Source organism: Rhinoderma darwinii, chromosome 11 (genome assembly GCF_050947455.1).
Source record: "Rhinoderma darwinii isolate aRhiDar2 chromosome 11, aRhiDar2.hap1, whole genome shotgun sequence".
Taxonomy (NCBI): domain Eukaryota; kingdom Metazoa; phylum Chordata; class Amphibia; order Anura; family Rhinodermatidae; genus Rhinoderma; species Rhinoderma darwinii.
Genome location: NC_134697.1, coordinates 65626517 through 65641647, shown reverse-complemented (window position 1 = coordinate 65641647; position 15131 = coordinate 65626517). Strand labels below are relative to the sequence as shown.

Genomic DNA, 15131 nt, shown 5'->3' with positions numbered 1-15131 from the left:
TGTCACGAAAAAACAATCTCAGAATCGCTTGGATAGGTAAAAGCATTCCTAAGTTATTACCACATAAAGTGAGACATGTCAGATTTGAAAAATGAGGCTCTGTCAGGAAGGTCAAAAGTGGCCAAAGCGGGAAGGGGTTAATTCATGTATTAACAGCACTGGCACCGGCTACATCAGCGGCTTTTTCTTTTGTTGTATATACAGAGCTAAAGAACCCATTTAGTAACTCTGCCTTCTCTTCATCCCCTGTGACTCCCCATTACCATGTAGGACCCCTAAATAACTCGCTGAGCTACGTGGTTTCCGTAACTCCCTTAGTAGTGAATGGCAGTTACAGAAGCAGCTTCAGTTCTATAGGAGTTACGAAACGGCATAGCTCAGCGAGTTTCGCTGTTTCTGTAGCGCGACATGTAATCATTAAGTGTCCGGGAGGGCACAAATAGCTGGAACGCGGTTTAGGCAGCGCCGTTCTAGAGATAGGTGCAGGTCCCAGAGCTGGGACCCGCATCTATCTGACATTTATGACATATCCTGTGGATATCTCATGAATGTCCTTCATAGAAAAACCACAATAAATGCAGCGGTCATTATTGACTGCGGCATTTAACTAGTTGAACGACCAGGAACATCGTGATCGCAGTTTCTGGCCGTTAGAGCACAGCTGACACCTGCGGTGTATCGAGCGGGCTCAGCTCCCCTGCTCCAAACATCACCCCTAAATTTAGAAGCATTTTTATTATTTTAGAATTTTCACTACAAATGTTCCACCACCAAGCGACCAAATTAAAGTTGGTCTATTAGCGGAATATGCTACCCTAGATAAGGGCAGAATGTTAAAAAAGGGACAGGTCGGTACTCCTTTTACCCAAAACGGCACAACAAATTATTGTCCCACTTGGCTAATAGGAGTGCTCAAAGAATACACTTGACGTATAGTTAGGGTATGTGCACACACACTAATTACGTCCGTATTTGACGGACGTATTTCGGCCGCAAGTCCCGGACCGAACACAGTGCAGGGAGCCGGGCTCCAAGCATCATACTTATGTACGATGCTAGGAGTCCCTGCCTCTCCGTGGAACTACTGTCCTGTACTGAAAACATGATTACAGTACGGGACAGTTGTCCGGCAGCGAGGCAGGGACTTCTAGCATCGTACATAAGTATGATGCTAGGAGCCCGGCTCCTTGCACTGTGTTCGGTCCGGGACTTGCGGCCGAAATACGTCCGTCAATTACGGACGTAATTAGTGTGTGTGCACATACCCTTAGGAGTCTGGTGTATTCGTGAGTGGATCGCTTCTCCCCACACCCTTTTCACAATGATTGACAGGCTGCTGTGTATGCAGGATACACAGCAGCCTGTCAGTAACCGCGTAGATGGGTGGGGCGAGCGCTCCCCTCATGATTACACTGAATTCAATACTAGGAGTCCAATGTAATCTTTATTCGCTCCTATTATATATATATATAAATGTATTTTGTGCTGTTTTAGGTAAAGGGAGGACGGAACGGTTCCTGTAATATGCTGCCCTTACCTAGGACACCACATTCAGCTGACAGATCCACTTTAACACTGCTCAATCTGAAACACATGTAATGTAATATGGACTATGCACGTGCTGTTTTGTTTGGTTTTGTTTTTTTTGCTGTATGTACAGCACGATCTCCAGGCCACAGCCGAGATTTAAAAGGTGGCAATATAATAAAATGAAACCGCCTAGCAGTCCTAATTCCGACTCTCTATGTAGGCAGTGCAGCCGCTAAGAAGTGATGCCTTTGCATTGACCGGCGCGCCCCTCTACTTGGTCTGCAACAAGCACTATTCCGCACTTTGAAGAGACAGTCCACTTTTTACAATCCCTATTTGCTAGAAATTTTCTCCCAAAAAATAAACTGATCATAATTTATTTGGCTGATGAGACCCCTAGTGTTTAGCTGTAATCTGCAGAGGAACATTGCATTAAGTGTTCAATCCCTCAGTAGCGCCACCACAGGGGAAAAGAAGCATTGCATATTGTCCATTGAAATTAGTGGGCTGTCAATGTGAGGCACAAATGTGCTGGGTCCTCCAAAGGAAGAGATACGCTCTATAGATGCTCTTTTGAGCTTTTCTCTGCTCTGGCCACTTGATGAATGTCCTGAATGAGGGATCCCCGTCTATTAAGTTAGAGAACCCAGCGGTTATTTGAAGATAGGTTTTCTAAACCAAACAACCTCTTTTAATTGAATTTAGGAAAGAGGCCACCGCGTGTTTGTGTTTGTTGGTGTGCCCAGCTGCACATTTATGAATATAGTCCATTACACTGATGGACCAAAGTTTTTTGACGCGTCATTTAATTTCCCTATGGTTGTTGTTTTTTTTTTGCTTGTAGAAGTGATTTGGCTATGAAGAGTGTATTGAGAGTGGCAGATAATGCAATGACCTGATATATTAGCTTTTTGTACTATCAAATCATAGATGCACTTAAAGTTGTTGCAGAATTAGACTACGACTATTGCTAGTACATTGTTCTAGAGATACAATTTAACTTTGCATATGCACACATATATAATATTACTTTATCAGAATATAAAAAGCGTAGATCTACCCAGTATGCACTGCACATCCAGGGCCGCCCTTAAAGGCTATGTACACCTTTGGAAGCATTTTTATTATTATTATATTAATGTATTTTGTGTTTTTAAGCAACTTTGAAATGGACTTTTATTAAAGAACTAAACAGCTTCTATGTATACAGGATAAACACCCCATTAGAACTCCAGCAAAGCATTTGCAGGTTGCCAATGGTTTCCATGGCAGCCAGGGGCCTAGCTAAGGTCCGCCATGAGTGTTGCCAGAGACAGGGTCCAATAGAATTCCTGACAGTCTTAGGGGTAGTACACACAGAGCTTTTTTGTCAGGCAGAACAAAATCTGCCCAAAGTGTTTTTTTAAGTTTCTTTTACCGCATATTTTGCAGTGTTTTTTTTTTCTGCTTTGTTTTGCCATATGAATCTAATGAAAAAAACGCGGGTGGCATTTGGTCCAAAAAAAAATAAATCACATAATTGGTATTTCCGTGTCTATAACAACCCGAACTATAAAACTATTCCATTATTTAACTGGCGGGGTGAACACCATAAAGGAAAATAAGATAAAAAACAATGCCAGTATTGCAGTTTTCTGTTCATCCGGTCTTCCAAAAAATACAATAAAAAAGTCATATGTACCCAAAAATGGTACCAATAAAAATGACAAGTTATAGCTAAGTTCACAGAAAAATAAATAAGTTATGGCTCTTAGAATATGGCGACACAAAAACATATACTTGAAAAAAAAAAAAATTGTTCTCATCGTATAAAAGTAGTTAAACATAAAAAATAAAAAAAACTATATACATTTGGTAGCTTCGTAATAGCAGCAACTTGCAGAATAAAGTTATGTCATTTATACCACACGGTACATGGAGTAAAATTTAAGATGCAAAAAGGAATGGTGGACTTTCTGATTTTCCATTGCCTCCCAAAAAAAGTTAATCAATAAATTAGATGTATCCCAAAATATAAAGTGAATTTCAAATTGTTGCAAATTATTAACTCACCAGAGTTTGAGGATTTCCTGCAGGTGTTTCCTGAGGGTGGCTCCTAAGTTCTACCTTGTGGTATTTCTCTTGAAGTTGTTCAAGTACCATGTCAATACTCTCTCCTTGAATTTCTGGAGAGCCGGGCTTGGAGGATATGAGCAATAATTGCTGACTGGTTAAAAATAAAAGAATTCCTGTTTTCACAAAGGTTATCAGTAAATTCAAATGGTTTGTTTTGTTGCTCAGTATTTTACTGCATAATATGTCATACGACACAAGCGTATATCTAAACCAACATTTTATGCAAAAAAATTTAACTGTCCAGGTAGGTGTAAAAAGTGTCAGTAACAAATAATTGGTGCATGCCGTAGATTCAATTTTGGTGGATTTTGTTAAGTAAATCTACTGCTATATTTCCATTAATAATAATTATTATTAATAATAAAGTATTGCCTTACCTAGATGTGATTTGAACACCCAACCGAGATCTCAAACTTGCAGACAAGTTATGGCTTTCTTCAGAAACCACTTTCTGGAACGTGGAGCCATTAAGCGACATATATCCTCTGCTAGTGGAGTTCCAAGATACCCCCAGTACCTTAAAATAAGACATTTCATTTGGTTGAAGGTTTTTCAGCTTTGCTTGAGATTATTACCTGAACTTACTTTCTTCAAGGAACACTAGATCACAGAACGGAGCCATTCCATAAAGAATGACTTTTAATACAAGGTAGTAATTTTCCATTCATTTAATATCAGCTATGTACTCAAAACCAGATCTTATGACTAGTCAAAAACATTTCTCATGCTGAACTATATTACAACAGTGGATTAATTGTAAGGTGCTTTTCTTTTTCCGAATTTACTTGATCACCATGAATTCGATCCATAGCCTACCACAGACTTAGTTACATGAAAAAGTAAGTGAACCATTTGGAATTACCTAGATTTCAGCACTAATTACTAATAAAATGTGGTCTTAAAATGATCTAAGTCTCAATTCTAAACCATCATAATCTAACTAAACTAATAACCGACAAACAGTTGTAATGTTCATGTCTTGTAAGGCCTTGTTTACACAGACTAATGATTGGGTGAATGAGCGTTCATACGAAAGCTTGTTCCCTATTATTGCCCTGTGTAAACAAACACAAGCAATATCTGCCCCTGTAAAACCACCTTTATTGAGCACATTGAGTAAACATTCACAGTGCAGGGGGGAAAAAAAATGTACGTTAACCTCTGTTAAAGGGTAACTTAACATTCAACAAACTTCTGACATGTCATAGTGGCATGTCTGATCATTGAGACCCGACCGATGGATAAAACTAAGTGGCAGAAGCGCTCAGGTGAGCGCTGTTCCGCTTAATTTCTGATCGACTTTTCTCAGAAAGCCGAGCCATTCGTGTACGGGCCCATAGATTTTCTATTGAGTCTGCAATAACCGCTACATCGGCTTTCCGAGAAAAGAAACCAAGTGGCTCAGCGCTCACCCGAACGCTTCATTTTAGCGATCTGTGGGGGTCTCAGTGCTCGGACACCCAACGATAAAAACTTATGACATCTCACGTTAGAAGTTTGTTGCAAGTTTAGTTACTCTTTAATGACTTATCCAAGAGCTAATTGGCAAAAGGTATTTCAATTAAGGAGATGAGACTAGAAGAATAGATTTCACAGGTACTTTGCCCATTAAATAAAGGCACAAAAAGCCTGGTTACTGACAAATCTGTTCTTCTCAAGAAAGATTGGATAGTGTGAACTATGCTTCGAGGCAAACAACTTTCAGAAGATCTCAGAAGACATGTTACAGAGGTGCATGAAGCTGGAAAAGCCTACAAAATTGTTAGACAAATTGTCTACAAATAGAGAAAATTCAGAAATGTTGTTACTTTGCCTAGGAGTGGGCATCCTGTTAATATCATTCTCTGAGTACAACTGGCAATCCTGGAAAAGGTGAGAAAGGTTATCCACAAAAGACCTTATGAAGACAAACTACAAAAACCTTTGTTCATGTGTCCACTATTAAAAAAACAAAAAAACGTGAACAAGAATGGCGTTTATAGAAGGCCCATCTCAAGTTTGCCTGAGACCACTTTGGTCTAGGAAAAGTGTTCTATGGACGGATGAGATAAAAGTGGAACTTTTTAGAACATATGCACAACGCTATGTTTGGAGGAAAAAGAACAATCCACATCAACACCAAAACCTCTTCCCAACTGTGAAGCCCGGTGGAGGGAGCACCATGGTTTGGGGCTGCTTTGCTGCCTCAGGGCCCAAACTTTTTGCGATCAGTGAGGGAACAATGAATTCAAAAAGGTGTTTAAAAGAAATAAAAATTACAGGAGAATGTAAGGGCAGCGGTCCATGACCTCAAGCTGAGGAGATGTTGGATGATGCAAGAAGACAATGACTCAAAGCCCACAAGAAAATCTGTGTTTAGGATGGCAAAGTCTGGACCTTAACCCTATCGAGATGCTGTGGCATGACCTGGAGAGGGCTGTGTACGTAAGACACGGAGAAACATTTGCAGGAAGCAATGGTCCAAAATTCAACCTTGATGTTGTGCAAATGTTGTTGGCAGCTACAGGAAACATTTGGTGGAGGTGATTGCTGCTAAAGGGGCATTTACATGTTATTAAATGCAAGGGTTATTTTTCTCCCTGCACTGTGGATATTTACTCAATAAGACATGAACAATACAATATTTAATGTTGTTAGTTTAGTCAGATTGTGTTTGTCTATAATTGTGACACTGATAGCAAATCAGACCATATTTTATTAGTAATCAATGCAGAAATACAGGTTAGGGTATGTTCACACGGCGGGGGTCCGTAACGGCTGAAATTACGGGGATGTTTCAGCCTGAAAACATCCCCGTAATTTCAGCCGTACCGGCATGTGCAGGCGCTTGAACGCCGCGTCAATTACGGCCGTAATTAGCGCTGCTATTCATTGGAGTCAATGAATAGCGGCTCCAATTACGGCCAAAGAAGTGACAGGTCACTTCTTCTACGCGGGCGTCTATTTACGCGCCGTCATTTGACAGCGGCGCGTAAATATACGCCTCGTGTGAACAGACAAACGTCTGCCCATTGCTTTCAATGGGCAGATGTTTGTCAGCGCTATTGAGGCGCTATTTTCAGACGTAATTCAGGGCAAAAACGCCCGAATTACGTCCGTAAATAGGCCGTGTGAACATACCCTAACTCCAAAGGGTTCACTTACTTTTTTTTTTTCTTCAAATTGTATACAGACCAAAAACTTTAAAAGATGGCCACCAAACTGCATAATTTTAAAACCATTAAGTTATATTCATGAGGCCTTACTGAAAAGTTGTAATTGATATAGTTGCTGAAATGACTGACAGGCCACGTGCCATCTAACAGTTTACTGGAGAGCATGCAGCATGAATCACGAGGAGAAAGAAAAGGAGATGAAAAAATGGAAAAACGACATAAGTGCACATTTCTTTTTCTTGAAACCGAAGATAAAAGTGAAGTTTGAAACATGTCCCTCTTTCATTCCTAGGCTTGTGGCCAAACCCCAGTCAAGGCCTCCCACAGTTTACTGATGTTTGTTCCCAGACAATTCGGTAGAATTGCATTTCCAGGAGGTAGATTTATTTTTGCATGGGTTTAACTATATATTACTGTATCTTTTTTCTGTAGATGTTCAATTTTAAATTTGATAAATGGGTAAATAGTGTGATGTTTTTCCCAACCTGGTGGATTTTGAAGCAAAATAGTAATTTCTTAATAGTAACAATTGTGAATATAATATTGTTTGTTTATTTTTAAATATTTATTACTAATCATCTCGTTTTATTCTATTTATTATTTATTTTAACAGTAGTACTACCAAATAGTATGGTGTGAACAGAAGCACTAGTAAAATAAAACGTGAAGTTCATAAAGAACATGGACTATACTATTATCATGTTCGAATGCAGATGCGTCATTAACTTATTCACACTGTTTGGCACCTTAATTAAATTACAGAACCACCACTCTTCCGACACACAGAACCCTGCATCCAAATGATCTGATGTCAACCAGCCCCAAAGGTAAGTCTTTTATCCTGCACAATAGAAGTTATAATACGTATGCTCACTACAGTCTTATACATGCAAAATGTTGGCACATCCCTAAATTTCTTGGTAGTGCACTATGAACAGAGCTGGTTGGCAACAGAGGTAAATAATTTTCAGTGTATACAATGGTTTCCAAAATCTTTCTTTCGCTCCCAGTAGTGACTGCTTCCCATCAGAGGTGTAGCTAGCAGGGGGGCGGTGGCCCCTTGCCCACTTAAATGTTAGGTCCCAGGGGCAGGCTGGTCCACAGTGGCATGTCCCAGTTTCAACTATATCTGTGAACTCAGGACACAGACACAGTTGAATCCAATGCTGGAGCAGGGAGCCGCCAGCGCCCTGCTTCAGCATTCACTGTGCAACGCCAGCCGTGAGGGGCTTGGCACAGACAGGCACGATGCAGTGACGTCATCGCGCCTGTCTGTGCCGAGGACACTCACAACACATACCAGAGGAGCAGGGGGATCTACTGCACTCGTCGTGGGAACGGGGATGGGTGAGTATTTTATTTTTATTTTTTTATTAGGCACTATGGGAGCATTATACTGTGTGGGGGCCAGCTAATGGGGTATTATACTGTATTGGCAGGCAATATACTGTACATGAGATTTACTTACACAGTGAAGCAGTTACGGAAACAGTAATGTAATGCCCATTGACTTCTATGGAAGTTTACAGAAAGAGAGTAACGCAGCAAACTACGCTGATTACATAAGTCTGACCACGCCGGATGCGCCTCTGAAGTTGCAAACATGCAGTGGGGGGCCAACCTTGTTGGGGACCTCTCACATGTGTTTCCCCCCCCCATCCCCACTGTGGTAAACCCCTAGCTACACCTTTGCTTCCCATTTAAGGAAAGGCAATCCCTGGATTCCAGAAGATGTTGTAGGGGGGGGGGGGGCTACTGCTGCTGCACCGAACATCCAGTTGCCTGTCATACAATCTTATCTTTTCAGTATCTCTGGTCATGTACATTTTTCAACCAGAAATGGTTATATATTAGTCAATAGCTAAAGTATGTTAATTAGGTTTGTTTTACTTTCATATATCTTGCTATTTTTCTGGTCAGTTTTGGTGGCCATGTGGCAACAGGAAGGGGAAAATACTGCAAAGATGAGGAGTCTCTAAGAACTATGTTTCTGTCTCTGCTCACTTTGGAGGGATAGAAAGAACATATGGCATCCCGTGAATTACCAACACAGAAAAACGTTGTAATGGAATCAAACCCGAACATGGGGAAGTCTGCACACATGTCTTTTCAATTTTTATACATAACCTCATAGAATATAACGGATAGTGTGATTTACTTGAATTCCAACCAATTTCTGATGTCAATGAACAGAGAATGTTCTCATAAAAAGTTTTAAAGAAAGATAATCAGATACTGGAGCCGGAGGAACATATTGGACGACTGCCTAGAATGTGGGGATTATGAAACTGCTGACGCAAGTACTGGACTTCACCTGTCAGCTTGCCCTGACCCTTTAGACTAGACCACAGATGGTTCCAAAGGTGAGTTATTGATAGGAATACTGGAATGAGACCACCAACTATCATATTTTGGATAAAAATACAGAGATCTGTTAAGCTTTAGTGTAAAGTTATCTAACATTTCTAAAGAAAAAAAAAAAAAGTCCTTAAAAAAGATAGATGCCATGTAGTGATCTATTAGGTAATTTTTTTATTTTTTTTTTTGCAATTTTCAACTAAAAAAAGAAGAAGAAGAAAAGGTACCAAAAAATGGTAGTGGAAACAAACGCCATGGAGGTTTTCTCAAATCCAACAGAAAAGTAATTGCAGCATGATCTATCAGACTCAATATGTACAGAGGTAGTCCCCATAAAAGCATTGATTCTAGAGGAGACTACCCCCGTACATACAGTATCAGACCCCATGTGCATGGAGCTCTGTACTAAGAAGCTATATGTCCTCTGTGCAGAGCTGTACAGGCTTCATGCCCATGTGCATGAGCCAAAAGGCAGATTTACCAATTGGCCATGGCTGCAAAAGCTAGAGTAAAAGTGTCATAACAACTCTAAAAATACTTATTTTATATTGTTGAAAAAGCGGAGACATACTTGTGTTAGGGGTGTTACTTTTACTCTATCATAGGGAATTTTTAATAATGACAGAACTAGGTCTTAAAAAATGGAGAATAGATAAGAAAGATCCAGGGGCGCACATAGAGGCATAAGAGCAGTTTCCCAAAACAAACTTGAAATTTGTTAGTTATATGGCCATGTAATACAGCATTTCACCAGCAGGGACAATCATGCGCACTGTCCCAAATCAGGAGACATATAATAGTACATTAAATCTTAAAAAATTGCACGCAGTAGAAAGACACATTTACATTATGTAATGATAAAATTGTAATGGCAAAAGTTTCTAACATGTCTGTATTGTCAGAATTCTTTACCCGTCAGCCTAATAAATGGTTATGAACACCATGAACTTTTTCTGTAAAGTCCTTTGGCATGAGCAAAGTCCAGAGTGTCCGGCCTCGCGTAAAGTTTCTTGAAAAATGAACTGAAATTAAGTTCAAGGCAATCGGTGCTAAGACAGAATAAAATGAAATTATTGTAGGACTGCTGGCAATATACAGAACATGACCAAAACGTGATACTGGATATAGTTCTTCTTAATGGTTAGTAATGAGTTAATGAGCATGATTAATAGGAAGTATGGATAGAAGTTTTGATTAGATAGCAGAAGTCAATTTTTTAACACTTATCTAAGCGTTTTCCAGAAACAGCGCCACACCTGTCCGTGGGGTGCGTCTGGTATTATATCAGTTCTATTGAAGTTAATGTAGCGGAGCTGCAATATCCCACACAACCTGTGGACAGGGATAGCACTGCTTTTTTTTTTTTTTTAATCAGCTGTTTTTCTAACACTGGACATCCTCTTTAAGGTTTCATAATTTCCTTTTAGAAGTGCGTTATCACTTTAAGGATTTTTCCAGGAAGGTTTTGCTTTTTTTCTTCAGGAACAGCATTACTTTTGTCCATGGGCTGTGTGAAGTATAGCAGCTCAGCTCTATTTACGTGTATGAGGATGAGGTACAGTATCAGACAACCCATAGACAATGTTTTTTTTTTTTTTTTTTTAAAGTGTAATTACACTGCTTTCAACAAACGTCGATCGGCGGGGGTCCGAGCACTGAGACCCCCACGATTGATAAAACGAAGCGGCAGAAGCACTCGGGTGGGCCCTGAGCCGCTTACTTTCTGAACGGCTTTTCTCGGAAAGCCGATGTAACGGTATATAGGCCCAAAGACTTTCTATTAAGTCCGTACACCGCTACATCGACTTTCCAAGAAAAGCAGATCATAGCGATCATAGATCCCCACTATGGCATGTCAGATCTTTGTAAAAAGTTTAGTTACCCCTTAACTATTTCTGGAGACCCCTTTAACTAGCTTATATTATCGAATATCATGCACTCACCTTATGATCGGATTTATAGCCAAATTGAGAACTTATGCAGCCCCTAAAATCTTTTGCCTTGCTGATGAAATCCTGGGACACGTTGTAAGTTACTTGACATCTCCCTGAAACATCTTCCTAAAACATATAGAAACATTACATTTACTATCCATTGCTCACAAAAAGCATTTTTTTAGGCTTGATAAGCAGCATGCTCTGGGTACGGCATTTCTGCAGGTGTTTTTGCCATAGGCTTCTCTATAAGGCCGGGTTCTCACGGGTCGGATACGCTAAATAAAAACTGCACAGCGTATCCGACCTGGAGGCCGCAGCACTTTCTGTCCACAACGTGGTGCAGTTTTTTTTTGACGGAATTTCCGCTGCAGAAAGCAGCGCTTGAAAAAACAAACAAAAACATCGATACTTACCCCCTCCCTCTTCTCTGCGCATAGTCTTGCCTCCTACGATGATGTTGCAGCCATGTGACGCTGCAGCATGTGATTGGCTGCAGCGGTTACATGGTATGAAACGTCATCCCCAGGAAGAAGCCTAGAGTTCTCGGTAAGTATAATTTTTTTTATCCGGAGTTGCGTTTTTTGCAGCATAATTGCTGTGATTCCGCCGCAAACACTTGGCTTTCTGTTGCGGGTTTTGCATACCGCAACATAAAATCAACAAAAACGCAGCATAAATTGACATGCTGCAGATTTAAATTCTGCCCCGCAGAATTTTTTTAATGTTTTTGCTGCGTTTTTTTTCCGCAGTGTGGGTATGAGCTTAATCTCATCCACTTTGCTGCCCACTGTAAATGCTGCGGAATTTCCACACAGAATTCCGTTGAGGAAATTCCACAGCATTTATGCTACGTGGGAACCTAGCCTAAGGGTATGTTCCCACAAACATGATACGCTGCAGATTTTGGGTATGTTCACACAGGCTATTTTCGGTCGCTTTTCGGGCCGTAAATGGCCTGAAAAACGGCTTAAAAATCGGAAGCAAAACGCCTCCAAACATCTGCCAATTGATTTCAATGGGAAATACGGCATTCTGCTCCAGCGGGGAGTTTTTTTCAAAACAGCCGCGTAAAAAAACGCCTCGCAAAAAAAACGTGCATGTCACTACTTGAGCCGTTTTTCATTGACTCAATAGAAAAACAGCTCCAAAAACGGCCATAAAAAACGCAGCAAAAAACGCGAGTTGCTTAAAAAACGGCTGATAATCAGGAGCGGTTTTCGCTTGAAAACAGCTCCGTATTTTCAGACGTTTCTTATTAAGCATGTAAACATACGGCATGTTCACATGCTTACTAAAGAACGTCTGAAAATACGGAGCTGTTTTCAAGGGTAAACAGCTCCTTATTTACAGCCGTTTTTGGGGCTGTTTTTCTATTGAGTTTATGAAAAACAGCTCAAGAAGTGACATGCACTTTTTCACGGGCGTTTTTCAACACGACCGCGTAAAAAAAACAGCCCGTCGGAACAGAACGCCGTCGGAACAGAATGCTTCCGATAAGCCCTGTGAACATACCCTCAGTTTTAAACATTGGTTATAGCAAAGCATATGTGTTCCTGCGGATTTCCAGCAGTGAAAACCGCAACAAAATAAAAAACAAATCTGTTTCAGAATTTATGCTCCCCATTTAAGTCTATGTTCAAAACATGAAGCATCTATGAACAGATCACGCAGCGGAATTGAAAGTGGCACCGCAGAACACTTTCCGCATGACTTTGTCAGCATTTCTTTTCTGCAGCCTGGGCATGAAATTTTCCAAACCTCATTCACTTTGCGGATACTGTAAATTCTGCGGAATTTCAGCACCGAATTCTGTCCCGGAAATTCTGCAATGTTTATGCTACGTGGGAATCCAGCCTAAGGCTCGATTCCCACGTAGTGTAAACGCTGCAGAATTTCCGCAACGGAATTCTGTGCCGTTTACAGTAGCAGCAAAGTGGATGAGATTTAGCAAATCTCATGCCCACGCTGCGGGAAAAAAATGCAGCGTAAACGCTAATAACTTGAGCTGCGGTGCGGAATTTAACTCCGCAGTATGTCAATTTATGCTGCGTTTTTGTTCATTTTCCCGTTGCGGGTTTTCCCCATTGAATTCAATGAGGATGCAAAACGCGTAACAGAAACCCAAGGGTTGCGACTTTTGCGCTGTTATTACACCACAAAAAAAATAAAAAATCGCAACGCCGGAGGAAAATAAATAAATCATACTTACCCAGAATGCCTTCCTTCTTCCTGCAGTCCAGCCTCCTGGGATGACGTTGCGTCCCATGTGACTGCTGCAGCCAATCACAGGCTGCAGCGTCGCATGGCCTGAAACGTCATCCAGGGAGGCTGGAGCGACGTAAATATGAACGGCTATCCTCCGCAGCGGAATTTCCGTCTGAAAAAAACAAACAAAAAAAAACAAAAAAAAAAAACGCACCACAATATGGTACGGAATATTCTGTGGGTTCCAGGTCGGACACGCCGCATGATTTTTACGCAGCGGATCTGTCCCGTGGGAACCCGGCCTAAGGGCGTGTCCACACATAACGGATTTGCTGCAGAAAATGTCCGCATAAACTAGAAGACACTGCACCACTGCGGAAAACCTGCACCATTTCATGCGTTTTTTTACTGCGGAAAATAGTGCAGATTTTGCTGCATTTTTTTCTTCTGAAAACCGCAGGAAATCAGTCCACTTTCCGCAGCAATAATTGACATGCAGCGGAACGAAAATTACGCACCGCAGAGGAATTTCTGGACTGAATTTTTCCGCAGCGTGTGGATGACATTTGTTAAATCTCACCCACTTTGCTGCTACTGCTGTATTCTGCGTCTGTTATTCCGGACGAAAAATATGCAGCAAATCCGCTACGTGTGGACAAGCCCTAAGGCCTTATTCACACGACATGGTCCGAGTGTCAGCCGATAAAAACTGCCGTTTTGGACCGTTTTCTCCCGGCCGTTTTGCATCTATTCAGATTCCGTTCCGTGTTGCTATTTTTAACGGCCGATTTTGACCCGTTTTGCATCCGTTCTTCGTCTTGACAATACACCATAGATTGTCTATGGGGTTGAGGTCAGGCGAATTTGCTGGCCAATCAAGCACAGTGATACTGTGGTTATAAACCAGGTATTTGGTACTTTTGGCAGTGTGGGCAGGTGCCAAGTCCGGCTGGAAAATGAAATTAGCATCTCCATAAAGCTTGTCAGCAGAGGGAAGCATGAAGTGTTCGAAAATTTCCTGGTAGACGGCTGCGTTGACTCTGGACTTGATATAACACAGTGCACCAACACCAGCAGATGACATGGCTTCCAAAACCATCACTCACTGTGGAAACTTCACACTGGACCACAAGCAACTTAGATTGATGCCTCTCCACTCTTCCTCCAGACTCTGGGACTTTGATTTCCAAATGAAATGCAAAATTTACTTTCCTCTGAAAACAGGACTTGACCACTGAGAAACAGACCAGTCCTTTTTCTCCTTAGCCCAGATGAGACACTTCTGACGTGGTCTCTGGGTCATGAGTGGCTTGACACAAGGATTGCGACAGTTGTAGCATATGTCCTGAATACGTCTCTGTGTTTGGTGGCTCTTTAAGCACTGACTCCAGCAGCAGTCAACTCCTTGTGAATCTCCCCCAAATTCTTGAATGGCCTTTTCTTGACCATCCTTTCAAGGCTGCGGTTATCCCTGTTGCTTGTGCACTTTTTTCAACCACACTTTTTCCTTACTCTCAACTTTTCATCAATATGCTTGCATACAGAACTCTGAACAGCCAGCTTCTTTAGCAATGTCCTTTAGTGGCTTCCCCTCCTTGTGGAGGGTGTCATTGACTGTCTTCTGGACAACTGTCAAGTCGGCAGTCTTCCCCTCGATTGTGTAGCCTACTGAACCAGACTGTTGGACCATTTAAAGGCTTAGGAAACCTTTTCAGGTGTTTTGTGTTGATTAGAGTGTGACACCATGAGTATACAATCTAGAAATTTTACCCAATATTCAAATTTTCTGAGAGACAATTTTTAGTTTTCATTAACTGTTGGCTATAATTTT

The 15131-nt window shown here is 41.1% G+C and overlaps 1 protein-coding gene across 3 annotated transcripts in view; it reads right to left on the bottom strand.

Annotated features, from left to right (window-relative positions):
- LOC142663222 (microsomal triglyceride transfer protein large subunit-like) overlaps positions 1-15131 on the bottom strand; it is a 72343-nt gene that overhangs the window by 32048 nt on the left and 25164 nt on the right. For all 3 annotated transcript variants that reach the window (XM_075841695.1, XM_075841696.1, XM_075841697.1), the window contains exons 5-7: positions 11102-11218; positions 4023-4162; positions 3583-3736 (exon numbers count right to left, since the gene is read on the bottom strand). In XM_075841695.1, coding sequence (XP_075697810.1) covers positions 3583-3736; positions 4023-4162; positions 11102-11218 — 411 coding nt within the window. The remainder of the gene's footprint in view (positions 1-3582; positions 3737-4022; positions 4163-11101; positions 11219-15131) is intronic.